This window comes from Cynocephalus volans, chromosome 2, assembly GCF_027409185.1.
Source record: "Cynocephalus volans isolate mCynVol1 chromosome 2, mCynVol1.pri, whole genome shotgun sequence".
Taxonomy (NCBI): Eukaryota; Metazoa; Chordata; class Mammalia; order Dermoptera; family Cynocephalidae; genus Cynocephalus; species Cynocephalus volans.
The window spans coordinates 68,617,243-68,644,236 of NC_084461.1; the positions used below are offsets into that span (position 1 = coordinate 68,617,243).

The following is a 26,994-nucleotide window of genomic DNA, read 5'->3' on the forward strand; positions in this document are numbered from 1 at the left end:
GAATGTAATTTTCAAAATGCCTAAGCTATCAACAGGGATTAGTTTTAAAGTGCTGGAGAATCTGATTTATTGCTTCACAGATTATTTTTCTGTTGCATGATCTAGTCTTATTAATGCGAACTAGTTTGTTCAGAGTGGAAACCTTAGTCTCCAGACCCCAGTCTCAAATGGTTGTTAGTACAGGTGGGAAATAGTTCCCGGCTCAGATTCTGTTTGACATTTCAGCCCACCCTTCCCCAGGCCTTTCAGCGCTAATTCACTGACAGCTGCTTTTTCTGAGAGGCCACGTGGTACAGCAGTTAAAAACTCAGGCTTTAGCCAAGATGGACTGGGTCCACTTGCTACCACTTGCTACCTGTGTGACTCTGGATAAGTTTCTTAAATTCTCTGCACCTTGACTTTCCCATATGTAAAATGGAAATAATATGGTAACTATGCTGCAGGATTGCTACTGAGCAATTTAAATTAGATAGTAAATTGGTTGTAAAAATGTTACCTAGCATGGGGCAATTCACTAAGTGTTAGTTATGATTATAATCACCACAGGAGTTGTTCACCAACCCAGGGACAATATTGACTTACCTAATCATTTATGAGTGTGTTTTAGTAAGGAGTCAATAAAATCTTGGTAAAATGGGCTCGTCTCAGACTGGCGAATCTCTCTAGGAGGATTCTAACATCCTCAGGTGATAGTGTTTTGCCCCTAAGCGATGTGCTACACGCCATCAGTTGAGCTGCTGCCTCTTTGCAGGTGGTTAAACATTTCCAGGCCCAGCCCCTCCTAAGATTCAGGAGGTGTCATTCAGCTGTCACCATCTCGAGCATTCGATGTCCCCTTCATGCCTGTCCTCCTGGGTCTCTTTGGTTAACGTTTCTTTCATCTGTCCACCCACCCAGACTTCTGTTGGCCACTCTGCCTCTTCCCCAGGGCCTTGTATATGGAGTTGCTCGGTAATTGTTCAAAGAACAAGAGTTACGGCCTCTTTTTAGAGATCGGAATGTAAATGTCTCACGTTTCTTGGCTCTTCACCTTTGCAAGCAGGGTGGTTTTTTTTCTATCCCTCCATCTCCTCGTCCCTGCTTCCTGAATTGAGAGATAGAAACTAAAGTAAACACCGTTGCTGTGATTACCTCGGTGAGTATCGGGATCCCTTGGGTTCCACCTTCGCTCACCAGGAGCCTGGAGCCTTGCGCCGGCAGCTTCCCTACGCAGGACCCGCCGGCTCCGCACCCCGCGGGCTCCGAGTTCCCAGCCGACCCAGGAGCGCCATCTCGTGGGCGCCTCGATTGCTGCCTCTGAGAAGGCGCTCCCGTGCTCCTCACACACCGTGTCGTCTTTCCCCATTTCAGAGCGTTCGGAATGTAGCCAGAAATTACGTTCTAGATAATTACAAAATGGCTGTCATCCAGACTTTCTATGAATAATTGATCTCTGGATTTAAATACGACAAGTGTCTTTTCCAGCGAAAAGGTTTCTTTTTATTGAGTAGCAGTTATATTTTTAACAGGGACTTCTGAATGACCAAATAAAATTATGCATTGGAGGTAGTAGATTAGGGGATTCAGATTGTTTTAAAAAACTTTTTTAGGGTTCTTTTTTCTTTTGCGTGACTTTTTAAAAAAATAAACAAATGTGTGTATAAGTCTTGCTACTCAAAATGTGGTCCCTGGACCAGCAGCGTCAGCATCACCTGGAAGATGGTTGAAAAGAGAATCTCCGTTCCCATTCCAGACCTGCTGAGTCAGAATCTGCATTTTAGCCACAGCTCCTGGTGATTCCTGTGCACATGACAGTTTGAGAAGGGCAGGTATTAAGGACTGACAGGAGTCAGACGGGACACCTGTGTTCTGGCCCCAGCGCTGCTTTCTCCCTGCACATGTAACCTGAGCCCAGCCGTCCTCTGCTCAGCCGCAGTGGCCCGCGTATGAAGGGAGATCATGAGATCACGGCTCCTGTCTTGGCTGCTGCTGTCCCTGAGGAAGAACTGAAATCATACACAGGAGGTCGCTTTGTGCATGTAAAAACCTGTGCAAATGTAAGGGGAAATTGTGAGTGAAAATTCTTACATTTTATACTCATCTAGCAGAGGACCTGCTTTATATTAGCTACATAGGCAGCAGAGTGAATGTTCAACTGTAACCATTTATCATACTTCAAATAGTGTCTTGGTAGATTTCCCCAAGTCCTTCAAAGGTCCCTTCCCAGAGCTTGGAATAATAACATTACATTCCGTTTTCCTTAACAAGACCTTTCAAACATTTGCCATCCTGGGGCCCCAGAAGCCTTCCCCCTGTTGAGCCCAGTGTGGGCACAGTTGGTGCTCAATGATTCTTGTTGATTAAACTACTAATTAGCCCTCAGCAAGGTCCAGACTGCAGCCTGATATCCTTCATGTTAATCGTGCTGTTTATAATAATCAGATTATTTGCATCATTAGAGACCTGACACAGCTACGTAAGGACTTGATTGTCTCACTAATACATCTCATTCATTAAGGAAATAAACTCCTAATGGCTGAGAAATTCTTTGGTAGTGTATACAGATTGAAGTAGGTGAGATCATTGACTGTTTACAAACATCAGTCCTCTTACCTTGAAATGAGGGAGGAGGTGGAATGAAGAAAGAAATAGTGGCAAAATACTACTCTCTTCTCCTTGCATACATTTTAAAAGAAAAAAATAATAGCGAGAAGGTTTGGACATTAAGGAGTGAAATTTTAGGAAAACATTATCTGAAGCCCTAAGACAGATGAGAGACGTTAACATCCATGTTTCCCACGGGCCCCAGTGGATCCTGTTCCTGAAGAAATGGTACTCTTGGCGAAGAGTGTAAGTGAAATACTGAGGATATTTTATTACACAGTTCACCACCAAACTGAGGTACAAAAATACTCCATTCAAATTGGGTTATACTTTTGTGTTGTCTACAACTTGTGAAATTATGAACTTTTTGCTCCTAATTTACTAAATATAGTAAAATAGTGCTTTTTTTTATTTGATTCATTTCAATTAGCAATATTCTCTCTAACCATTTAAAAGAATTGAGAAAATCAGTGCTTCAAAATTACTTAAAGTAACTAAATAAGGTAATTTAAGTAATTAAAGTAATATAAGAAGTAACTTTCTATGGGGGAAACAAATACTGCCTGTGCATATAAAAATGTATTCTATCAGAGTAAGATCCTTGAAAGCAGGACTTCGCAGCGCTCAGTTCATCTCTGAGTACCTAACAATTCCAGTATGCTGCTTGTAGGTGTTTTTATAAGAACACATTTAATAAAAGATTGCAAGAACCACAACTTTACCTTTTTATTCCTTTTTCCCCAATATTTTACCCTGAAAGTTTTCAAATCTAGAGAAAAATTGCCAGAATAAAACAAATACACTGATATACTTCTAGAAACACTAATTGTTAACCACATCTATTCTTTCTCTCCACCCCTTGAAGAACAAGGTACCTGATCTTACATAGCTACAGTAAAATAATCAAGTTCAGGAAAATTCGATGGTGGTAGAATACTCTCAACCAGTACGTAGTCCTGATTCCATTTTTGCCAGTGATGCCCCTTCATAGCATTTCTCCCTTGACCCTGGGTCTCATCTGGGTTCACACGTTGCTTTTAGCTGCTGTCCTTTTTGTGTCTTTTAAACTGGAACAACTCCTCAATTTTTCTTGGTCTTTCATGACATTAACATATTTGAAGAGTTAGGCAGTGCTTCCTCACAATTAGATGGAGGTTATGCATTTTAGCAGAAATACTAAGGCAGTGATGTATTACATTAGCAGGTACGTGATGTTGGTTTGTTCCATCACTGGGGGTGGTAACTTTGATCACTTGTTTAAGGTAATATCTGCCAGATTCTCCCTTTGTAATTAATAAATAATCTCTGAGGAACACTCTGAGATTGTTTATTCTGTTCCCCAATGTGTTTCATCTAGCCATTTTAGCATCCATTCATGATCCTTGCCTGAATCAGTTATTACTACTGCTTTGGTTGAAAATGGGGATTTTCTAACTCATTCGTTCCTTTGCATTTACTAGTTGGATTTCTACAATAAGGAATAGTTTTATCTTATATCTCCTTTATCTATCTATCTATCCATCATCTAACTATCTATCTGTCCTTGTGAGCATTGGAAAGGACTTGCAGATTCTTTTTATTCAATTGTTTTATTGCTCATTACTCTCATGATTCGTTGTGATGCTCATATTGCCCCAACTTTGCCCGATGGGTGCCCCTTCATTCTCACTCCTGTGTTCTTTCGACCTGGCCCCATCAATTTGTAAGTAGTATTTATTCTGTAGCTCTTAGCATATCTATACTTATATAGATAAAGATTTTCATAGCCTTAGCATATCTTCCTTCAAGTTACTGCCCAAATGACAGATTTTGTTCTTGCAACAATTTTTTTTTTTTTAGTTACTGCTATATCCCAGTTACTGATTTTATTCATGGTCCAATGGAAAACCAAGGAGTTAAATTGGCCCTTATGATACAATACAAGGGTACTTCAAAAAGTTTCTGTATTCCAAAAACGGAATTAAGAAATAATATGAATCTTTCCATAAACTTTTTGAAGACCTCTTGTACGGTGAGTTGTGATAACAGTGAATTATGTGTTCCATGGGAGCACAAAGGAAAATCTCCCCAACCCACTGGGTCGATTAAGGAAGACTCCAGAGAGAATGTGTATCACCTCCTAGACCTGAAAGATGAACAGAAATAAACATGGGGAGGAGTCACAGTGTTCCAGCCTAAGGGATACATCTCTTTTTTTTTTTTTTTTTTTTGTCTTTTGGTGACCGGTAAGGGGATCGCAACCCTTGGCTTGGTGTCGCACACACCGCGCTCAGCCAGTGAGCGCACCAGCCATTCCTATATAGGATCCGAACCCGCGGCTCCCAAGTGCACCACGGGGCCGGCCCAGCACATATCTCTTTGAGGAACCGAAGACATTTGTTAAGTCTAGGACAGTGTGAGTGAGTGCGTGTGAGTGTGCATGTGTTGTAGGTGTGGGTAGGCATTTGTTGGAGGCCCTGGGGAGTCAGGCAGTGCCAGAGAAGAGGCTGGTGGATTGGCCAGGCCTTGTAAGCTCTGCTAGGGACCCTGCCCAGTTGCTGTCCCAAAAGCAGCATTTCTCAGCCCTGGCTGCAGGGGAGCCTGTCAGAAATACCAAGGGCGGAACCCCAACCCAAACCAATTAAATCAGGATCTCTGGGGATGGGGAGGAGCTCTAGGGTCCATACATTTTAATTTTTCATACCTCGCTTCTGGAGAATTTATCATGAGGAGTGGTGTCACATGTCACAGATCTAAAACCTTCAAAATTAAAATTTTAAAAAAATTCATTTTACTTTTTAGGATTTTGAACTCAACAATGAACTAAAGATGAACGTCCTAAATTTGCTAGAAGAAGTTTTGCGAGACCCAGACCTTCTTCCCCAGGAAAGGAAAGCCACAGCCAATATCCTGAGGTAAAGGCAGCTGCGGGTGCCAATTGGATTGCCGTGGTTGATTTGTGCTGTGTTCACAGAAAATAAGATCCTATCAAACCAGAAGGCTCAGTCTTAGAATCCTGGGGTCAGCAGAGATTGAGGTCTCACTGATAATCTGTTATCTATCATCTTTTCTTTCCTGGGGGCAATTTGGGGTCTGCTGCTTCAGGAAGTCTTTGGACTGGGCGGTATAACTCCTGTGGAGTGCAGTTGCTCCTATTTGTGTGGGCAGATGGTGGTTTACCATAGAACCAGAAATTAAAAGGAGACAGCCTTTAGGATCCTCTCCTGCGAGCCCAGCAGGCATTGCAGAGAGATTTTTGTTCCTCATGAGGGTTCTAAATGTCTGTTGTAAGCTCACATTTGTGAGCAGGGTGTGAGTGTTTCTGTGGGAGTCCTGTGCACCTGGATTGTGGATGTGCCACACAGAGTAGTTGTGCATTTTCTTTGTAACTGGACCAATTTTTCTATCAACTCCTTGGCTTAAGATTTCCATATCATGTAGCTTGTATTATTGTATGGGGTTGTAGAAAGTTGACCCCACACTTCTATGCGATAGAGGCTTGAACTTTGGGTATCCTACCAGAGACTTGTTTGTGTCCATAGTTATTACACCCAGCATCCAAGCAGGCACCAAGCTTTCTTATAGCTTCTTGAACTGGTGGGTAGAGTTTTTTCTAGTCCACTCTACATGAGGAGGGCAGCCATCACTGGCTTTGTGTAGACATTTCAGCTACAGCTCGCCAGCTCACTCATGGCTTGCTCTTCTGGCCCTACTTGGGGGTGGGATGCCCAGCATCTCTGTGCTAGGGCCTGCTACTCCTTTACCGTTCCAACTTCCAGTGTTTTTTTATTTACAACCTTTCTTTCTTCCAAGCTTGGCTACGTTGTTTGTTTGTTACATGTTATCCAGGATGCTATTGCGTGGATAGGAGTCCATTTTAGCTCACTCCACTGTTTTTGGAAGTTCCTCCCTGATGTAGCAATGCCAGATTTGGATTTGTGATATTTTAGCAACTGGCCCTTAAGTCCTTCTTAGCCCCCGCTAGCTGAATATCCCATAGTCAGACCATTCTTTGTTTATGGGCTGTTATGGGTTGAATGGTGTCTCTTCCAAAAACATATGTTGAAATGCTAACCTCCAGGACCTCAAAATGTGACTTTATTTTGAAAGAAGGCCATTGCGGATGTGATCAGTTGAGACAAGGTCATACTGGAGTAGAGTGGGCTCCTAATCACCTGTCTACACAAAGATGGATGTCTACAGTCCCAGGTCAGGTTTTAGACTACCATTATTTCTATAATTGAAGGAGAAATTTTCCATTCATAGAACTTGAATAATCTCATTTCCTTTTAAGTTTATTTGGCATTTCATTGTAAATGCACAATCACTAAACTGATTATACTGCTGACCAATGTGGGGGTCGGGGGAAGACCCGGGATCCTGAGTGTTCATCAAAGCCCAAAGGTAGTCACAAGACTAGAAGCAAATCTTTCTTCTGTGGGGACTGAACCAGAGGTTTAGAAGCCTCCACATCTGAAGGGGAACACTTCTGTACATACCTCCCAGTGAACACAGGTTATGATTGTGAGAGAGAAGAGCATATGATATAGTAGTTGAATGTATCCCTGACATTCCAGATTTATAAGCATCCCAGTCACACAGCAGTAAGACGTGAACATAAACACGTATTTAAACATATATTACATGAGTAAAGTAAAGCAAAAGCTCTCTGTGACGAGCCACCCCCAACTCACAGTCTCACAGGGGTTACTTAATGATGAATACACTTAATTGCCATAGGTAGTTTGTTGCCTGTTTGTGAATAAAAACCTCTGCTCAAGATTTTTATATTTCCTGGGCTGGCTAGTTAGTTCACTTGGGAGAGCATGGTGCTGATAACCTGAAGGTCCAGGGTTCAAATCCTCATATCAGCCAGCTGCAAAAAAATAAAAAATAAGGTTTTTATATTTCTAAAATGCCACCCCCCCAAAGTTGTCTAACCAGCTGTATTCTGTGTAGAGATTTTTGTAGACATCTAACATGCCACAAAATGAAAAGAAAATGATTAACTTCTTGGATGGTCAACTGTGATGGGCTCAGGTCATGAAAAGGTCATCCCCAAACCTCAAAGCAGCTTCAGTAAGAAGATAGAAAATGTTAGATAATTTAATGAAACCAGAGTGCATCTTGGATTATTAGGATACGATCATTAACAAGAGGAACATTTGGTGGGAGCCAGCTAACTCCTTGACCATTTCTTTCCAAGGGAAGGTTATGGCTCAGCCTCATTAAAAAGAAAAGATATTTCCCACCAGTATACATAGATATGGAGCCACAGATCTCTCTCCAGGAACCTAGACTACAGTGGAAAAAATGATGTACTCTTTGGGAAGGAGTCGCTTTTATCCCTATGTGTAACACTTAAGTGTGATTTAATAGTCTTTGGAGAAAGAGTCATGTTTAACTTATTTTTCCTCATCCATATCTTTATCTGCACTTTAGCATATGATGACTTTCTTCTGCTCACAAGTGGTATGGCCCATTGCCGGCAAGAGGAATGCCTTAGTATAATGCAGAAGGGCCCGCTTACCAGGAAACAGTGAGAGCTTTTGAAAGAGGGGAGGAAGACAGAGGGCGGGGAGTCGGCCCTCACTGACTGTGTGCTCTGTGCAGGACCCTTGCAGAAGTGCCTTCTGTAAGCCCACTTAAGGGACATATAGAGGAACAGGATGGGCACAGCTGGACTGGACCCTGGGCAAATTAGTCAACATCTTGGTGCTTTTGTCTCCTCGTCTGTAAAATGGAGATAATAATGCCTAGTTAAAAGGGATTTTTTATGAAACGGGAGATAGTGTATGTCAAGTGCTTAGCTCATGCCTGGCACATAGTGGGCATACAGTAAACCATCTGTGTTGACTGTATTTTTGAAGGTCATGGTTGTTGTTTTAATCAACTCAGAATACAACAGAACATCGCATCATTATTTCTTTTAAAACTAGCTTCCTCCAGCAGACAGGCTACATGGTTTGAGATTGTTTAAATATTTTAACACTTTTAATATGTGCCTGTGCCTTCATTTTGGAAAACTTAAATGCTTGGCCCAGATGGCAAGTTATATAATTGGATACCTACTCAGATAATTCTCTTGGACCCTGAACTTCTGTTGGAGATAAAATATCCTCCCACCCTGAAACCAGTATCCTAGGTATTAATTAACTTATGTATTCATTCATTCATCATTTATATAAAAAAAATTTATTGAGAGCTGAATAACACCATGTGGGATACAGAACCAAAAGAGTTTGAGAAAAGGAGAGGGGGAAGAATTGATCTCACACGTAGGAGCTCCCTGAGCTTCTAGTCTACATAAGCGTGGGCCGGGCCAGCTCCACACCTCTTGCCTCTACATCAGCTTTCTAGACCTCATCCAGTCATGACTTACAACAATATTCAATGTAACCCAATTCCATTAAAGCAAAATAATATGAGTTAGTCTTGGAGGTTTTTCTTTCCTAGTTTACTTACCTCTTGGAATCATATAAGCAGATTGGCAGTAAATCATTCTGAAAAAATTGGCGGGGCAGGCTGGCTGGTATGGGGATCTGAACCCATGACCATGGTGTTATAAGGCTGTGCTCTAACCAACTGAGCTAACCAGCCAGCCCCCAAAAATATTTGTTTACCTTTGGAACGTATTATGTAATTCTAAAAGTGTAGTTTACCTTTCAAATTATTTTCTGCATGGGTGATTGCTTAGTAGGAAGAGTTCACCCTAAATTAGGTCAGGGCTAGAGGAGCGTGGCCGAGGCACCTGGGTCTATGAGTGTAAGTCACTGATAGCCACAGAGGACTCCCCAGTTCTCACTGCAGATCAAACAGGATCAGCAACTCAGAGCACACCCAACTCACCCTCAGGTTCATTTTGACAGTGGTTGTTTTATTAACAACCTTGTCTGTAACAAGTTGGCTCCTCATTCTAAATCAGCTCTCTTGATGATTCTCTTGTGCCTTTAGCATGTGGTTTTCTGTTTCGGCTATCGAACAGCCTCATAGACCTGAACCCTCAGACTTCCCACCCAGGAAAAACCCAACAGCATTTTGTCGTCTCATTCCTAGCATGTCTAATTTTTTTTTTTTTTCATGGAGGATATTTTGATTTTTTTTTTTAGGGCCCTTTCCCAAGATGATCAAGACGACATCCACCTAAAATTAGAGGATATAATTCAAATGGTAAGTTCCACCACAGTTTTATCCAGCACAATTATGTGCAAACTACCTCTCAAAGGCAAGCAGAATACTTATAGCTAATGATGGAGTGCTGGCCATGTGTTCTATCTATGAAGCGCTGGGAGATGAACCACACTGGGCTTAGGATCTAGCAATTAATTGGTCTGTGGTATTAATGTTGGCATCCACAGTTCTGAGCTTTCCACCACTTTCCTTCCTAGCTGGAATCTAGTGATGGTCTTTACAGTCCGCAGGTGCAGCTGCTGCTTCACTGAGCTGCAGTGAGGTGGCGGGCGCCTTGCTCCTGCAGATGTTTCATTTCCCTCCTTTATCTCTTGCAGACTGACTGTCTGAAGGCTGAGTGCTTTGAGACCTTGTCAGCCATGGAGCTGGCTGAGCAGATCACCCTCCTGGACCACATCATTTTCAGAAGCATTCCCTATGAGTGAGTGCCACCCCACAGTGGCAGGGCCCGGCTTCCATGGCTGGCTTGACGCCAGTGTTATCCCCGTGGCAGATGTGTGTGTGTGTGTGTGTGTGTGTGTGTGTACATGTGCGCGTGTGCACAGCTGTGAGTCTTACTCTTAAAGTGACTTGACACCACTTGAATGTCTCTTGGTTCCAGCCTGTGTTGGAAAAATTAATTTGGGGACTCTCAAGATGGTCACTCTTGTGTTTCTTTACATACTACGGTTATGACAGAATGTGAATTTCTTTGTACTTTCCTATTCTTGAATTATAGAGACCTTGGTACAGCTACAATAGTGGTTCTCAAACATCAGTGTGCCTAAAATCATTTGGGAATCCTGTTAAAAATGTACATTTGTAGATACCCCCCCACCCATAAATTCTGATTCTAGTAGGTTTGGTTGAGGTCCAGGAAACTGTATCTTTAGTGAGAACCCCTGATGATTCTGGGTGGTCCAAGACTACACTTTGAGAGTCACTGATCTAAGGTAAATGCAGTAAATTCTGCTATGATCCTTCATCCACTTCCGTAGATCCACAGTATTGCTGAGCTTTGTGACCATGCATTCATTACACAGCCTTTTAATTTCCTCAGTGTAGATAAGGGGAGGCTCTTTGAGCCATCTTTCAGCTGTTGTACTCAGCAGCTCCACAAACAAGGCCTTTGTTTGGACAAAGGCGACTGTTGGCACACATCGTCTGTGAACCAGAAACTAAGTTGAAGGTAATGGGAGGGCTGGGCAAGAGATAGGAATGTGATCCATGTCTTATGTAGAGTAGGGGGCACCTGCGATGAGGGAGGGTCAGGGCATGGATAGAGTGGATGGGTTAAGGGGTCAGAGCTGCAGCTATGTCGTAGACACCTGAGGGACAGGGCCAGAGGATACCCTGCAGACTATTCTTTTACGCATTTTATCTTCTTTCCCTCTCCATCTTCCAGCATTCATAGATATATACATGAACATGAAAAAAAATTAAAAAATAAAAAAGAATGTGGCCCACTGTCCATTCACATGAACCCAGTGACTATCTGAAGACTTGACTTAGGAACCTCAGTGTCTCTTCCTGCCCATTTCCGCAGCTGCCCCATCACGTTCGCCCTACCCCGCAGCACGGTTAGCATGGGGATTGTGACCTCTGTGGGGGAAGAGAAGGAGGAAAGCCAGAACCTTCGTGGCTGCCCGTGGTGTGGTCTCTTCCTGGGACCCTCCCCGCCTCTCCATCCTGTCCCTCTGTGAACATCTGCCACTTACTTCCACCTCTGGAATTGGTGCACCTTTGTCCCACACTGCAGGGCCAACAACAGCAAGGGACTGAGAGCCCTGTACAAGGACTCAGGCAACGTTTCTGTATTAAGAAGTTGTCACAGTAATCTCATTTTAAGATTTTCTAAAAATGCCTATACAAAATCATTCCCACGTGCTCCATCACAATTGTCCCTTGCTTGCTGTGGTCTAGTGACCTGCTCATGAATGAAGTGAATGAGCAGGGATGCTGTTGGGAAGACAGGCCGCTCCCACACCACTTTCCTGCCCCGTCGGTGGACGTGCTGTGAAAGTGGAAACAAGATGCATTTATCCAGCCCTTACTGTGTGCACTGTTCTGAGCTCTGGGGAGAACAAAACATTTCCCGCCCCTGGAATCTACGTTCTCCAAGAGAACGTCAGATCAAAGTGGAGGAACAAAGTCTGTTGTTGAGTAACATTTTTGATAGTGATGGATTTTGTGGATACTCTGCTAAGGCTTAATATTTTTGAAAGCTAATCCTGGGAAAATAGTCTTGGTTTCTGAGTTAGTACTTAACCTCTTTATTTTTCTTATGTTTTGTTGTTTTCCGTCTTCAGAAAATCCTTTATATGATCTTAATAGGACAAAGTTCCAAACATTTATAAGAGAAAGGTGGAAACTAAAAAATCTTTTTCTTTGTGGCATTGAGTGGTGAGATGCTAGAGTTGAGCAAAAATTCATTTGAGATGGTCAAAAACAGCAGGTGTCAGGTAACATTCTAGGCAATGTCCAATTTAAGGTATCTAACACTCATGATAGGTATTCAGGATCATAGCCATCATTTTTAAAAAACTTAATTGGTTTTGTTTTGTTTTGAACTTTCAGAGAATTTCTTGGGCAGGGGTGGATGAAGCTGGACAAAAATGAAAGAACACCTTACATTATGAAAACCAGCCAACACTTTAATGATGTGAGTAAACATAAAAATAAAACTTTGGGCACATTACAGGAAAATGAATAATGGGGTTTTAAGACTCCTTCTCTAAAATAAAGCAACTCTGCCATCTACTTTTTAAACAGAACTGATAGAATATTAAAGACCAGCTTACATCTCCTCTGAGAGCTCACAGTAAAGTAATAATTCCTAGTTAACTTCCTGACATAAGAGATTCACCTTTGATGGTGCCCAGGTCTGGTCAGTGCTCAATAATGTGTAGGTTGCTGCTGTTATTCTCATGACAATCATCATTACGTCATGGTCATAAGTTGGCTCACAGCATGAGCAGTATGTGTTTCACCAGCCCCTGGTGGTGGGGATGGGGAGGTTGGCTTGGTCCAACCTTTCTTCGTCATTGATGAACATTTAGCCCGAGTTACACTCCAGGGTTGGGAGGGACATTGTTGCTGTGGATCTGTGCAGTGGTGGCTGCTGTCAGTCCATCTCCCAGCTCTACTTTCCTCCATCAGTAAGATTAGGAGTTGCTTTTATCCCACCAACCCTTCATTGGTTCTGTTTAAGTGGTCTTAGTCCTGTGGTAGAACAAGCAACAGATGTGAAAGTGTCTTCAGGCCTATCCAGACAAAGGGAAGGCTCCCTTTCCAGTTCCATTAAACTACAGTAAAAGGAATAATGATGGTATTTTTAAAAACTACCAGGAACTCCACTGGTAAATTAAGTCATCCAGAATCAAAATACAAAAACAACAGTATAGATTCCCAGGACAGTGCTTTGCACAGAGTATACTCACAGTACATACATGCTGAGTGAACCCCATCATGTAATGAGCTTTCAGCCGCTGCTGCCTGAAGGACAGGTCACGTGACCTACCTAGGCCACTCTCTGAGAGGCAGAGCCCCTGCTATGGAAAAGAAACCTCTGTTACCTGTGCTGTGCCTACCCTTGGGATATAACAGACACTCAAATTGGAGGTTTTTTTAGTTTGTTGTTGTTATTATTACAGACATTAGTCTCTTTAGAAAGTTGGTATCTAAATGTGGAATATGATCTCCGTGTTACACGACCCTGCTTTCCTGACACGTCTGCAGGTATTTCAGGTGTTTTGCCTAAATGCATTGCTTTGACCCTTAGCTGTTCTGGGCTTTCTGATTGTCTCAGATGAGTAACCTGGTGGCCTCCCAGATAATGAATTACACTGATGTCAGCTCCCGTGCCAATGCGATCGAAAAGTGGGTGGCGGTGGCAGACATTTGCCGGTGCCTGCACAACTACAATGGCGTGCTGGAGATCACCTCGGCCTTAAACAGAAGTGCCATCTACAGGTTGAAGAAAACCTGGGCCAAGGTGTCCAAGCAGGTGAGCCTCAGTGTGTGATCATCCTGCTGCTGAGAGGAGGAGAGGCTTGGAGACAAGAGCCAAGATGATTACTAATTAGGAAATCATTAAATGAAATGAACATCTCAGTTGCCAGAGAAAGGTGCCAACATGCATAATTACCGTGCTCTTACCACTTAATTGACTCCACTCATGTACATTTCTAAAACATTCATTAAAACATTTTGGAGGACAACCTCCAACAATGTGGTTGTCAGTCAAGAGTTGTTTCCTAAATTATTTCGGAAGGGCACCTGATTCCAAGTGAACACAGTCATGTCCGATGGATCCATTCTTTCTCTCCCAGAGTAAGGATACAAATGCATTAGGATCAAAAGCCAGGGACAAAGGGTCTCAATGTTCATCTCCTTCTTTGTCATTTAAAGATAGATTTACGTGGTGCACTCGGTAGAGTGCAGCGCTGGGAGCGCGGCGACGCTCCCGCCGCGGGTTCGGATCCTATATAGGAATGACCGGTGCACTCACTGGCTAAGTGCCTGTCACGAAAAACGACAAAAAAAAAAAAAAAAAAAAAAGATAGATTTAAAGTTTTGGCATAACAACATAGATGTGCAGAAATACAACTCTCTTAATTTTCTCCCATTGGACTCAGCTTGTCCCTTCCTGTCATCTTCATTCAGATAATTTCAAGATTCAAACTGAATCACAATTCTCCCCCTGGCCTTCTCCCTGGGTGTTGGTGGATACTGGCTTCCTCTGGGCTCCTGGGGGCTGTCTGCACTGCTGACCTCCTACCAAAGTCCTTTGCTGGTGGTCATTGGGTGCAGGCAGCTGTGATCACCCATGCCTGGTGCACCCCATGGGCTTTACCCGCCCAGGAACAATGTGTGGTGATCACATCAGGGATCTTGACTGAGCTCGTCGCCCCTTCTGCTCTCCTTGGCTCTGCTGATCCTCTGAGACTGGGGTGTGTGTTACCTCTGCTACAGGCGACTCTGCCCCTTGGTGCCCCCTGCTGGGCATGCAAACTCTTCATTACTAGATGACTATCTTGGCTCTCTCAAAGGGCCTCAGGGCAATTTTCCAGAGCTCCTCCATGTCCCAGTATTGGCACGAGTCTCAGCCCAACCCTCCCCTGCATACCACTATGCCTACTTTGATGTGAACACTCGAAGTTGGTGAGGGGCATCTGCAGGGTGCCCACCTCTAGGGTTCCAGGCCAGATGAGGAAAAGCATAAATATATTCTGCTGACATTTCTTCAAATTTTATTGCCCCCTCTGAGGATTTAAGCCCCTCTCAGAAACACTCTATTTCTCACTCTTTTCTATCTTCATTCTTTCTCCAATCCATTCCCTCTACTGTAGGGGAGGCTTTAACTTCTCCATGTAACAGGAAACCAAGCCTAAGTCGTATCTTTTATCCCACCTTTTCTCCCCTGATTCCTGAGTAAAAACGCAGTGCTCTGAGAATCTCAAATTTGGCCCCTTAGAACTCCAAGTCTTTTTTCTGTCAACAAATCCTGGACCTGGCAAATAAAAGCCACAGTTTTTATAAATACTAATTGGGGGTTTTTTTGTTTTGTTTATTTTTTAAAAAAACTTTTTATTTTAAGATGATTATAGATCCACATGCAATTGTAAGAAATAATACAGAGATTCCCTACACCTTACACCTGGTTTCCTCTAATGGCAACATCTAGCATAGCTATGGACAATATCGCAACCAGGAAATGAACATTGGTACAACCCACCAAACTTATTCAGATTTCACCAGCTTAACATTGTCCTCGTGTGTGTGTGTGTGTGTGTGTGTGTGTGTGTGTGTGTGTGTGTGTGTGTGTGTGTGTATTTAGTTCTCTGCACTTTTACTGTGTGGGTAGATTCGTGTGATCACCACTACATTCAAGCTACAGAGCCGTTCTACTGTGAGGATCTTCCTTCACAGTCACAGCCACCTTCCCGCTCCACAGCTCCCTAACTTCTGGCAACCACTAATCAGTTTCCCATCTCTATAATTTTGTCATTCAAGAATATTATATAAATGGAATCATATGGTATGTGACATTTTGAGGTTGTTTTTTTTTTTTGTACTCAGTATAATTCCCTTGAGCTCCATGCAAATTGTTACATGTATCAATACTTAGTTAAAAGTACTTAATACTTTTTATTGCTGAGTATTACTCCATGGTATGGATGTACCCATTTTATTTCACCATTCATTCCTTGAAGGACATTTGAGTTGTTTCCAGTTTTTGGCTGTTACAAATAAAGTTGCTATGAAAATTCATGTATAGGTTTTGTGTGAACATAGTTTTCATTTCTCTGGGACAAATGCCCCCAAGTGAAATTGCTGGGTCATATGCTAACTGCATGTTTAGTTTTGTAAGAAACTGCCAAACTCTTTTCCAGACTGTACTGTTTTACATTCCTACTAGTGATGTGTGAGTGATACAATTTCTTCACATTCTTGTCAGCATTTAGTGTCATCACTCTTTTAGTTCAGCCATTCTGATAGTGCATTGTGATCTAAATCTGCATTTTCTTAATGATTATTATGTTAAACATGTTTTTATGTCCTTATTTGCCATCTGTATATACTCTTCAGTTAAATGTCTATCATGTCTTTGGTTCATTTTTTAAATTGGATTGCTTGGGTTTTTTTTTTTTTTTACTGTTGGGTTTTGAAAATTCTTTATATATTCCTCCCACTTTATTCTTTTTTTCCAAATTGTTTTAGCTATGCTAGGTACTGTAACCTTCCGTATGCATTTTAGAGTAAACTTGTCTATGTCTAAAAATACCTCACCGAGGTTTTGATTGGAATTGCAATAAAACAATCAACTTGGGGAGAATTGAATCTTGACTATGTTGAGTCCTCCAGTCCACAAACACAGTAGTTCTCTCCATTTATTTAGGTTTTCTTTGATTTCTTTCATTAGCATTTTGCAATTTTAGCATAGAAGTCCTGTATATGTTTTGTTAGATTTATGCCTAAATATTTAATTTTCCTTGAAAGAATTTTAAATGTTATCATAGTTTTAATTTTGGTTTCCACATATTCACTGATAGCATATGGGAATGTGACTGATTTTTGTGTGTTGATCTTGTATTTCTTACCTTTTTGGGGCTTGCTTATTAGCACTAACAGCTTTTTCTGTGGATTCCTTGGAATTTTCTATATAGACAATTGTGTCACTTATAAATAGGAGCAGTCATTTCTCTCTTTCCAGTTTTTATGCCTTTTTTTTTTCTTGCCCTATTGCTCTGGCTAGAACTTCTAATACTATGTTGAATAAGAGTGGTAAGAAAAGACATCCTTATTTTGTTCTTGAACTTGAGGGAAAGTTCAGTCTTTCACCATTATAGATGGTGTTAGCTATAGGTGTTTTGTAAATTATTTTTGTAAAATTGAGGAAGTTACCCTCTTTTCCTAGTTTCCTGAGGGTTTTTATGATGAATGGGTATTGGAATATGTTTTCAAAATGGGCCTTAAACAGCTATATCAGAATCCAGAAGCTGGACACTGACCTTTGTTGTGTTAGGTTTCTCCTCCGCCTTAGGCAGTGGTGACCTCAGCCATTGGGCACTGGACACAAAGAGCATATTATACTGTCATACACGTAGTAACACCTCATCAGGGTCAGTAAGTCACTCTTCTGCCTTCTTTTTTCTTCTCCTTCCCCTGATTCTTTTTTCTTCTGAAGCTGGCACCAGAGGATTCTTAAAGCTTCCACGCCTTCTCTGTACTTGGCTTAAGTGATATTTTTGTTTTTGAGAAGATGCAGGTTTAGAGATAAATGAACTGACCATGGAATAGGGTTGATAAGACTAATATTGAGTTATTGTTTTAACCTTTATAATACCTGTTGGAGACACTGAATAGGCTATACCATATCAATCACATGTATGGGTCTCTCCCAGTGGCCTTAGAATGGGCTGATGGACTGATAGAGGGGCTATCTCTGTGGCTGTGCTCCTCACTGCAGTCACAGCAGGTAGGACCTGGTTGCAGATATCCCCTGCTTCAGATACCTTTAGAAATGCCATGTGCTTTACAGCTGTCCCATCTCCAGTTCTGAGATCAGTCTGGGAGATTTCCAGAGGCCTGGTAGAATCTGTACTCTGGAACCCACCAGAGTTGATGTGGCTGCAGGACAGACTGTACTTCTGCAGCTGTCTTAAGGTTAGGCCAGCCCTGGGCCAGGCAAGAGGCCTCCCAGAGCCCTCAGAAACCAGGATGGGGAAGGCCCTTTGAGCTGTTCTGAGAGTTCTCACGAAGCTGTGCAGCTCCTCTCCTGGCTGAGACAGCATAGTCTGAGGAGCCTCGATCTGGCCACTCCAAGTGCTTTTCCCAGTAGGATCTGGAGCATCAGGGTCCAGCCAACCTGCCAGGGGTGGGTCTTAGCAGGAGCGGCTCATCACCCTGAAGGCCAACCTACTGTTCTCCCAGGTCCATGGAAGAATCTCCAGGCCAATGTCATATCAATGGTATTTCTTAGTAAATATCAGTTAGTCTTTTCAAACAAATTGATGAAGATGATCACAAAAGAAAGGATTTAGAGTACAGGATACTGCTCAATCGATACCAAAGCAACTAAATATGTGCTTTGATGGTTTAGAGATTAAAACTCAAAAAGATTCATCATAAAAACTCCCTTACATGACCTCCCTTGCCTTTAAGAATTCTATATTCAACACGTGCTTTTCGGTTCATGTTTCTAAGTTTCCTGTGCGTTACAGTTTTTCTTTTCTGCACATTTTCCCTCTATTTTTGACTACATGCATAGACATAGGCACTTTCTCTTCTCCACATGTCCTTCTTTTTAAAAAAACATTAAATGTAAACATAATGTCCTGTCTCTACACTGTGGGAATCATTTCATATGATGACCTTTATCAGCACCTGCCACTGTAGAAGAGAACTGAGCAGTTTTTGGCAACTCACTATCTTATTAAACCGTAATATCTTCATGACATACTTTTTCTTTTCTTTTTAGACAAAAGCTTTAATGGACAAACTTCAGAAGACTGTTTCATCTGAAGGAAGATTTAAAAATCTCAGAGAAACTCTTAAAAAGTATGTCTTTCCTAATGATTAAGTTATTCATAATTCAGAAATATATTTAAATGTCATGCAGTATACAAATAGTGACCTGCCTCCTACTTTGCTTTGAAAAGAAAAACAAATGGAAAACAACTTCCATCACCTAGGTATTTTTCTGGTTTTTCTTTTCATTTGGAGTACTGTGCATACAGTAGGTGTCTTCTGGATATACTCATATTATGCAGAGTATTCCAAACAAGAAGAAAATATCACCGTAACAAATCGGGCCATTTTTTAGCATAAAAAGTTTCTTGATTTGGTATTTCCTTATTAAAGCACGATGATTTCTGTGATTTTTTAAAATTTAAATATTCCAGCACCTGTTGATTATTGTTATTTATTTGTGGCCTTTTATTTCTGGATGATTCTCTACACACACACACACAGCATAGAATCTATTCACCTGCAATTGGTTTTCTCATGATCTGTCACATGCACTTGATTTATTCTGGAAAAGCATTAGTCCTGTGATGGTATTAATGAAAGAAAGATAAAGAAGAAGGAAGATGAAGAAACAACAACAACAACTACTACAAAAGCAATAATAGTATAAGAACTATTTACTGAATATTTAATAAATGGCAGGCTCTATGGGAAGGCTTGATGTGTCTTATTTGAGCCTCACAACAAACTTAGAGAAAGACTTTTCTATCTCCATTTTACAGAAGAGGAAACTGTAGTTCAGAGAGTTTGCCCAGTGTCACTTAGTCACTGGTCAAGGTGGGAATCAAACTCAGCTCTTTCTGCATCCAAAGCCCAAGTTCTTCACCTCAGGCCTCTTGGAGAAGACCACCCTCCTCCAAAAACAAAACAAAATAGTGTCTCATTAGTGTGCAGTTATGTTATTAATTAACTCTACACCTTCTAAAACATTTAATTACTAACTAAAACAGAAAACATGTTTTACTATAGTGCAAAGCTCTAATCATGTTGATTTTTTTACTCCATTGTTTAAGGTTGAATGTTTGTACCTTAATGAAGTGAGGGTGTAGGGGTTTTCCTACGTGTGTTCTACTCTGCAAAGAAGTGTGGCCAATTTACAAGAACTGTACACAATTACTGCTAGCAAATACTTTGTATTTGTCTCTAAGACATCCTGTTGTTTGGACATGCCATTGTCTCAAACACAAAGTAAAGCATGGAAGGTTATTTTGTATTATAGTCTATTGTGAAATACGTTTAAAACTGCATATCTGACAATGAAACATTAAGACTCTGTTCTTTAGGACTGAAGCAGCATAGTTGCTTCCTGTTTAAAGTGGGGAGGGAAATAGACATTTGTATTAATGAGTATGAGAACAATGCCTCTTGGTCTTGCAGTTGTAATCCCCCCGCAGTCCCTTATCTTGGGATGTACTTGACAGACCTGGCTTTTATTGAAGAAGGAACACCAAACTTTACTGAGGAAGGCCTTGTCAATTTTTCCAAAATGAGAATGGTAGGTGATAATTTTATAATCAGCCTGTTCGATGACTTTAATGGCTTATGGAGAAGAGGCTAAGTAATGGAAATTAAAGTTTTCTTTTTATTCTTGAGGTAGAAGGGGGTGGATATTGGGTTTAATACCTGATGTTGGCTGACTGAAGAGGTCTTTAGCACAGCCGTTTCAGCTTGCAACCTCGGCAGGGGGGATGGGGAATAAAGCTCCAAGGATGACTTTCTAAGGCTGACCACTGATAGATGCTGAAGGCTTCTTGCTGGACAACCAAGTTCTGAGCACCAAGTTAGAAGCAAGGAGTCCCTGGGCAATAGCACCCAGAGTTTTTCTCCCCCAAACCTGAGGTCACCCAGTGCCAACCTGATTACGAATTCAGTATCTCTTGCTGTTGGTATATCCTGTGGCTCCTTGAAGGGCAAGACAGCATGAGGCACCGAGAATGATTGGGCAGGGCTCCACCTACCTCACTGGAGAAAGGGACTGACTGTTCTGGGAAGAGGCCCAAAGAATGTGCTGCAATACAGGAAAATACCTTTGCTTTGCTTTTTGTTGTTGTTTTTTTCTCTGCCAGATATCACACATTATCAGAGAGATACGCCAGTTCCAGCAGACTTCCTACCGAATAGACCATCAGCCAAAGGTAATATTGTGTAGTTGTGAAGGAATAAGTAAAGAAAAAACCCAGAAATTAATGAATTAGAAAACAACAATAGAATTGATCAATAATACCTACAGCTGGCTCATGAAAAAGAAAACTACCCAATAAAATAGAAAATTTTGGTCAAATCTGATTAAGAAAAAAAGCAAGAAGACAAAAAGAATAATTCATCAGGTTCTATTGAGTTTACATCCTATATGTCTTGTGAATCTGCCCATCTTCCTCCTGTCTCCACCATCACCACGCCTGGTCCAAGCTGCCAATATCCGCTCCCTGGTCTACTTGCATTCACTGTAGAATGCAAAATGCATTCTGCAAATCACAGCCAGCTCACGCTCTCTGAAGCACAAAGTGGATTATGTTCCCCCCTTGCATTATTGGCTTCTCATTGTTCTTAGGATTAAAAAAGAAAACATCTTGATATGACCAAGAAGTCTTTCTTAAGATTTACTTCACATCATACATCCCCTCTCTCCATCCCAGCCACTAACTGGTCTTTTTTTTTTTTTTTTCCTTCATTTTTTAATAGACTTTTTAAAAGAATAGTTTTAGCTTTACAGAAATATTAACAAGATGGTACAGGAGATTCTCGTATACCTCACAGCCAGTTTTCCTGATTATCAGCATCTTTCATTAGTATGGTGTCTTTGTTAGATTTAATGAACCAATACTGATACGTTTTTATTAACTGAAGATCATAGTTTATTCAGGTTTCCTTAGTTGTTACCTAACATCCTTTTTCTGTTCTGGATCCCATTCAGGACACCACCTTTCATTTAGCTGTCAAGGCTCCTGGGGCTCCTCTTGGTTGTGGCAATTTCTTAGACTTTCCTTACTTTTGATGTCCTTGACAGTTTTGAGGATTGCTGGTCGGGTATTTTGTAGGATGGCCCAATGTCAGAATTTGTCTGATGTAGTCTCATCATTAGACTGGGGTTATGGGTTACTGGGAGGAAGACCGCAGGGGTAAGGTGCTATTTCCATGACATCATCTCCAGGGTACATATTATCAATATAACTTATGACCATTGATGTTAACCTTAATCACCCAGCTGAGGCAGTGTTTCTAAGCTTTCTCCACTGTAAAATGATGCTTTTTTCCTCCTTTTCCGTACTCTGCTCTTTGGAAGGAAATCACTGTGCACAGCCCACACCTAAGGAGTGAAAAGCTATGTTCCCTTCCCTTGAGAGTAAAATATCCACAAAAATTACTTGGAATTCTGCACAAGAGACTTGTTTCTTCTCCCCCATTTATTAATTTATTCAATCATTTATATCAGCATGGACTAATGAATATTATACTTTGGGTTATAGTTCAATAATTATTTATTTTGTTGCCGAAATTGTTGCAAGTTTGGCCACTGGGTGTTCTTTCAGTTGACTCCTTGGATATGCCCCCATCAGTGTGAGGTTTTCTCTTTCTCTTTTCTTTTCTTTATTGAAGACTTCCTTATTTTCTGCCATTGCAAGATGCTGCAGGCTCATCTTGTATATTTCTGGCCCCAGTCCTAGAATCGGGTATTTCTCCCAAAAGCTTTAGTTCCTTTTGCTGGAGAATGGGATTAGAAACCAAGATATGGTCTCTAGGTGTGCTCGCGTTGTAGAAGTTTCATTTATTTTAGGCCCTCTCAGCTGACAAACACAGAAATGTGTGTATACTAACGAATATATAAACATATATTTATGAATATTTCTATCTGTAACCATCTGTATTTGTATTAAGCTAAACACAAGTTCATACTGAAGCCTCCGACTCTTTTCTATTACTATATGGATCATTCTAGCCCCTTTACATTTGCTTATCTGTAAATTCCCACTCTGACAAAAGGAGATGCTCTTTTAATAGCGTCTAGACTTTGCCGTATATCTGTTTGCCACAGCGCCTTTACCTATGTTGTTCCTCTGTCTGGAGGGCCCTTCCTTTCACACTGCAGTTAGTTTACTCATATACAGCTTAAGTGTCACCTTCTTAGGAACCCCCTCTCTAAAATTCCCAGCCCCACTCCACCCTTTTAGGCTTTTATTGCATTATGTGCCTCTCCTTTCTAGCACTCACTGCTGGAGTTGCAATTTTACATTGATTTGTGTGATTATCTGTATATGCATAAGTAACATCCACAAGGGTCAGAGCCATATCTGCTGTGTGTATTATAGCCCCAGCATCTTACCAAGTTCCTGGAAAACAGTAGATAACAAATGTTTCCTGGATTAATTAATACAAGTCAGGAAAAAGACGAGGTTGTCATCATTACTGCCATTTGGTGTTGAGCTGGAAAAATTAGCCATGGCAACGAAGCAGTAAAAGGAAGTGACAGGTATAAATATTGGAAAGGTAATGATTAAATACTATTATTCACAGATGATTTGATCAGCAACCTAAAAAATCCAAAAGAAAAACTGATAAATTATGAAAAAAGGATAGCAACTTGACATATAAAAGCCAACATCACATAGGTAATAACCAATTGAAATGTAATATTAAAAAAACTCATTCAAAATAATAACAAAATCTATAATACCTAGGATTAAGTGGGACACGAAATATGTAATTCTTTACGTATTTTAGTGCAAACATAGAACTATATATCACATTCATGAATCAGAAGACTTGCTGTTGTAAAAATGTCCATTATCCTCAAATTAATCTATAAATTCATTGAAATCCTAATCAAAATGTCAACAAGGTTCGTCATAGAATTTGACAAACTTTTCCTGAAACTCATAAAGAAAACTAGATTGGCAAAAAACAGACAAGAACTTTTTGAAAAATAACAATAGTAAAGGAGAACTTTCCCTACAGATATGAACACATATCCTAAAGCTAGAGTAAATGAAACAGGACTATATTGGCACAGAAACACAAATTCAATGGAGCAGAATAAAGTTCAGATACAGATTGTGTCTGTATGAAAACCTAATATGGGATAAAAGAAGCACTTAAATAAAGTGCCAGAAAGACACTGACCATTCTGTAAATGGAATAAGAATTTTGGCTCTTCATCATATACCATTTGCAAACATAAATCCCAGATGAGTTCTTTACCTAAATATAAAAAGAAATATTTACATTATTTGAGTAAGATACAGGAAAAAATATTCACGACTTTTGGATTTGAAAGACCTTCTTAAGCACAGAATGCAAATGTTGTAAAAGACAAATTTGATAAAGTTTGCTACGTAAAAGTTAGAAACTTCTATATGATAAAGGGCGATTATTTCAAGTTAAAATGCAAGCAGTATACTAGGAGATAATATTTGCAATATGTAAAACAAAGAGACAGAGTGAAAGCATCCTATAAACCTATAAGAAAAGCATAAACAACTCAATAGAAAAACCGACAAAGCTGTGAACAGTTAATTCACAGAAGAAACAAAAATGACCAATAAATATTTGAAAAATGCTCAACTTCACTAGTAAAAAGAAAAAAATACAAATTATAATGAGACATCATTTTCTCCTGTCAGATTGACAAACATTTAAAAGACTGATTTTTTGTCACTGGAAAATGGTTACTCTCATGTACTATAGGTTCAGCAGTTTGGGAGGTCATTTTACGTCTTTTAAATTAAAAATTCATATGCTGAGCAATTGGAACTCTTAAACATTGTTAATGAGAATAAAATGGTACAACCACTTTGGAAAACTGTGCCTTTTGGAGGTTTCTTTAAAAGTTAAATATTCACCTATTTTATATCCCAGCAACTTCTCTCTTAGGTATTTATCCAAGAGGGAAATGAAAACGTCCCCATGAAAAGCCTTGTATAAAATGTTTATAACATTTCTCAACAATAGCCAATGACTGGAAAGAGCTCAAGAGTCCATGTATAGGTGAACAGATAAACAAGTTGTGGTGTATCATCACAATGGACTACCACTCAGCAGAGAAAGGTACCAAACTGCCGATACATGCCACGGCGTGGGAGAAGCTCGAACTGTATTCTGAGTGAAAGACACCTGACGTAAAAGAGTACATACTGTATGATTCCATTGATGTGACGTTCCAGAGTAGACAAGACCAATGTGTGGCTATAGAAATCAGAGCAGCAGTTGCTTCTGGGAGCAGATTGACTAGGAAGGTGCATGAGGGAACTTTCTGGGGTGACAGCATTGTTCTAGATCATGATATATAAGTAGGTTACATGGGTATGTATATTCATCAAAATTGATCAAACAATGCTTTTCACTTAAGTACATTATATCTCAATAAAAATAAATATTTTCATGAAAATACCCATGGCCCAATATTTTCATTTCTAGTGTCATTTCCTCTTATTTCATTTCTGGCATCTACCCTAGCAGAACATTCACACCTGAGCATGAGAAAGCATGCTAACAAGGATCACACTGTAACTTTGTGTAATAGTGAAATAATGACAGCAACTAAACATCCATCAATATGAGGTCATTAAATAAAATCTGCTATTGAAGAGATATCTGCACCCCCATGTTTATTGCAGCACTGCACAAAATAGCAAAGAGATGGAACCAACATAGGTGTCCATCAACAGATGAATGGAAAAAGAAAAAGTGGTATATGTACACAATGGAATACTGCTCAGCCATTAAAAGGAATGAAATCTGTGATTTGCAGCAACATGGATGAGCCTGGAAGACATGCTGTTAAGTGAGATAAGTCAGACACAGAAAGATAAATAACACATGTTCTTACCCATATGTGGGAACTAAAAAAAAAAAAAAAAAGTTGAACTTTAGAAGTAGAGAGTAAAATTGTGATTACTGGAGGCTGAGAAGGGAGGATAGTGATAGGTTGGCTAATGGATACAGAATTACAGCTAGATTAGAAAAATAAGTTCTAGTGGTGTATAGTACTAGGCATCTATAATTAACAATAATTTCTTATATGTTCTCAAATGGTTAGAAGAGAGGAGCTCAAATGTTCTCATCAGAAAGAAACAATAAATTTTTGTGATGATAAATTTGCCAACTACTCTGATTTGATCATCACATATTGCGTATATATGTATTAGAATATAATTCTGTACCACATAAATATATACAACCAGTACATCTCAATTAAAAATAAATAAGTCGATAAACAAAATCTGTTATATTGCACTATTAATACCATACAGCAGTTAGAGCTCTGTGTACGGACGTGGGAAACTCTCCATAACATAATTAAGAGATGAAAGCAGAATAAAATGTACAATATGATACCACTTATGATTATAAGAGAAAATTGGCTTCTGTAAGTACATATAATGTCTATGAAGCATAGTACAGTATCTGGCAGAGTACAGATCACACAGTAACAGTGGAGCCTCAAGAGAGGTAACTGGGATTGGGGGTTTGGAAAGGACTGAAGATGTTTGATTTTTTTTTAACAGTAAGAATATATTCATGATTTTTTCTTAGTTACATAAAAATTTTAAATGTTTAAGAGATAATGTTGAATTATGTCAGATTTCATTCATGAAATGTATGTACTGGTGTTCTGAAAGAAGTAAAAGCTGAGATTTCCTCTTTTTTCCAGGTCACACAGTACTTGCTTGACAAAGCCCTCATCATAGATGAAGATACACTGTATGAGCTGTCACTAAAAATTGAACCTCGACTCCCTGCTTGAAGATCTGGCCTTGCCCCTGAGTCCACAGAATTTTCATGGAAAGGGGGCCAGACAGAATTGTGCATGCCATGCCTCACACTGTGCAGCGAGGACTGGGGGGAGACGAAGCCAGTCTTCTTTCTCCACCGAAGTTGGAACCAGACTGGAGTTCTGTCTCTAGCCAGAGTGAAACCCAGCTAGCTGTTTGGGTCGAAGACAGATGCTTCAGACTGGGGCAGGAAGGTGAAAAGATTGATATTTGGTAAAGCTGATGGCACGTTTTACATCAGGAATGTAAGATGGGAGATGCTAGTAGCCGTTTTAATGAAGCAGGTCAGAAGGTACATTTCAAACTCTGTCCCATGTTCTGTTAGAACTCAGGGACAAGGATCCATGGAAAAGACCTGTGATGTTTCTCTGGCACTTTACTGGCCTAGGCAAACTTATCAATTTTCTCCTAGGATTTAACTGCTTCCATTACATTTCCTTTTGTTACGAACTTCACAGAA

The 26,994-nt window shown here is 40.4% G+C and overlaps 1 protein-coding gene across 2 annotated transcripts in view; it reads left to right on the top strand.

Moving 5' to 3' along the window:
• The window catches only part of RASGRF2 (Ras protein specific guanine nucleotide releasing factor 2), a 249,645-nt gene extending 223,139 nt beyond the window's left edge, over window positions 1-26,506 (top strand). For both annotated transcript variants that reach the window (XM_063083210.1, XM_063083216.1), the window contains exons 19-27: window positions 5,365-5,477; window positions 9,672-9,732; window positions 10,071-10,174; window positions 12,310-12,394; window positions 13,541-13,738; window positions 18,716-18,795; window positions 20,143-20,260; window positions 20,832-20,900; window positions 26,414-26,506. In XM_063083210.1, the coding sequence (XP_062939280.1) occupies window positions 5,365-5,477; window positions 9,672-9,732; window positions 10,071-10,174; window positions 12,310-12,394; window positions 13,541-13,738; window positions 18,716-18,795; window positions 20,143-20,260; window positions 20,832-20,900; window positions 26,414-26,506 (921 nt within the window). The remainder of the gene's footprint in view (window positions 1-5,364; window positions 5,478-9,671; window positions 9,733-10,070; window positions 10,175-12,309; window positions 12,395-13,540; window positions 13,739-18,715; window positions 18,796-20,142; window positions 20,261-20,831; window positions 20,901-26,413) is intronic.
• The last annotated feature ends 488 nt before the right edge of the window (window positions 26,507-26,994 follow it).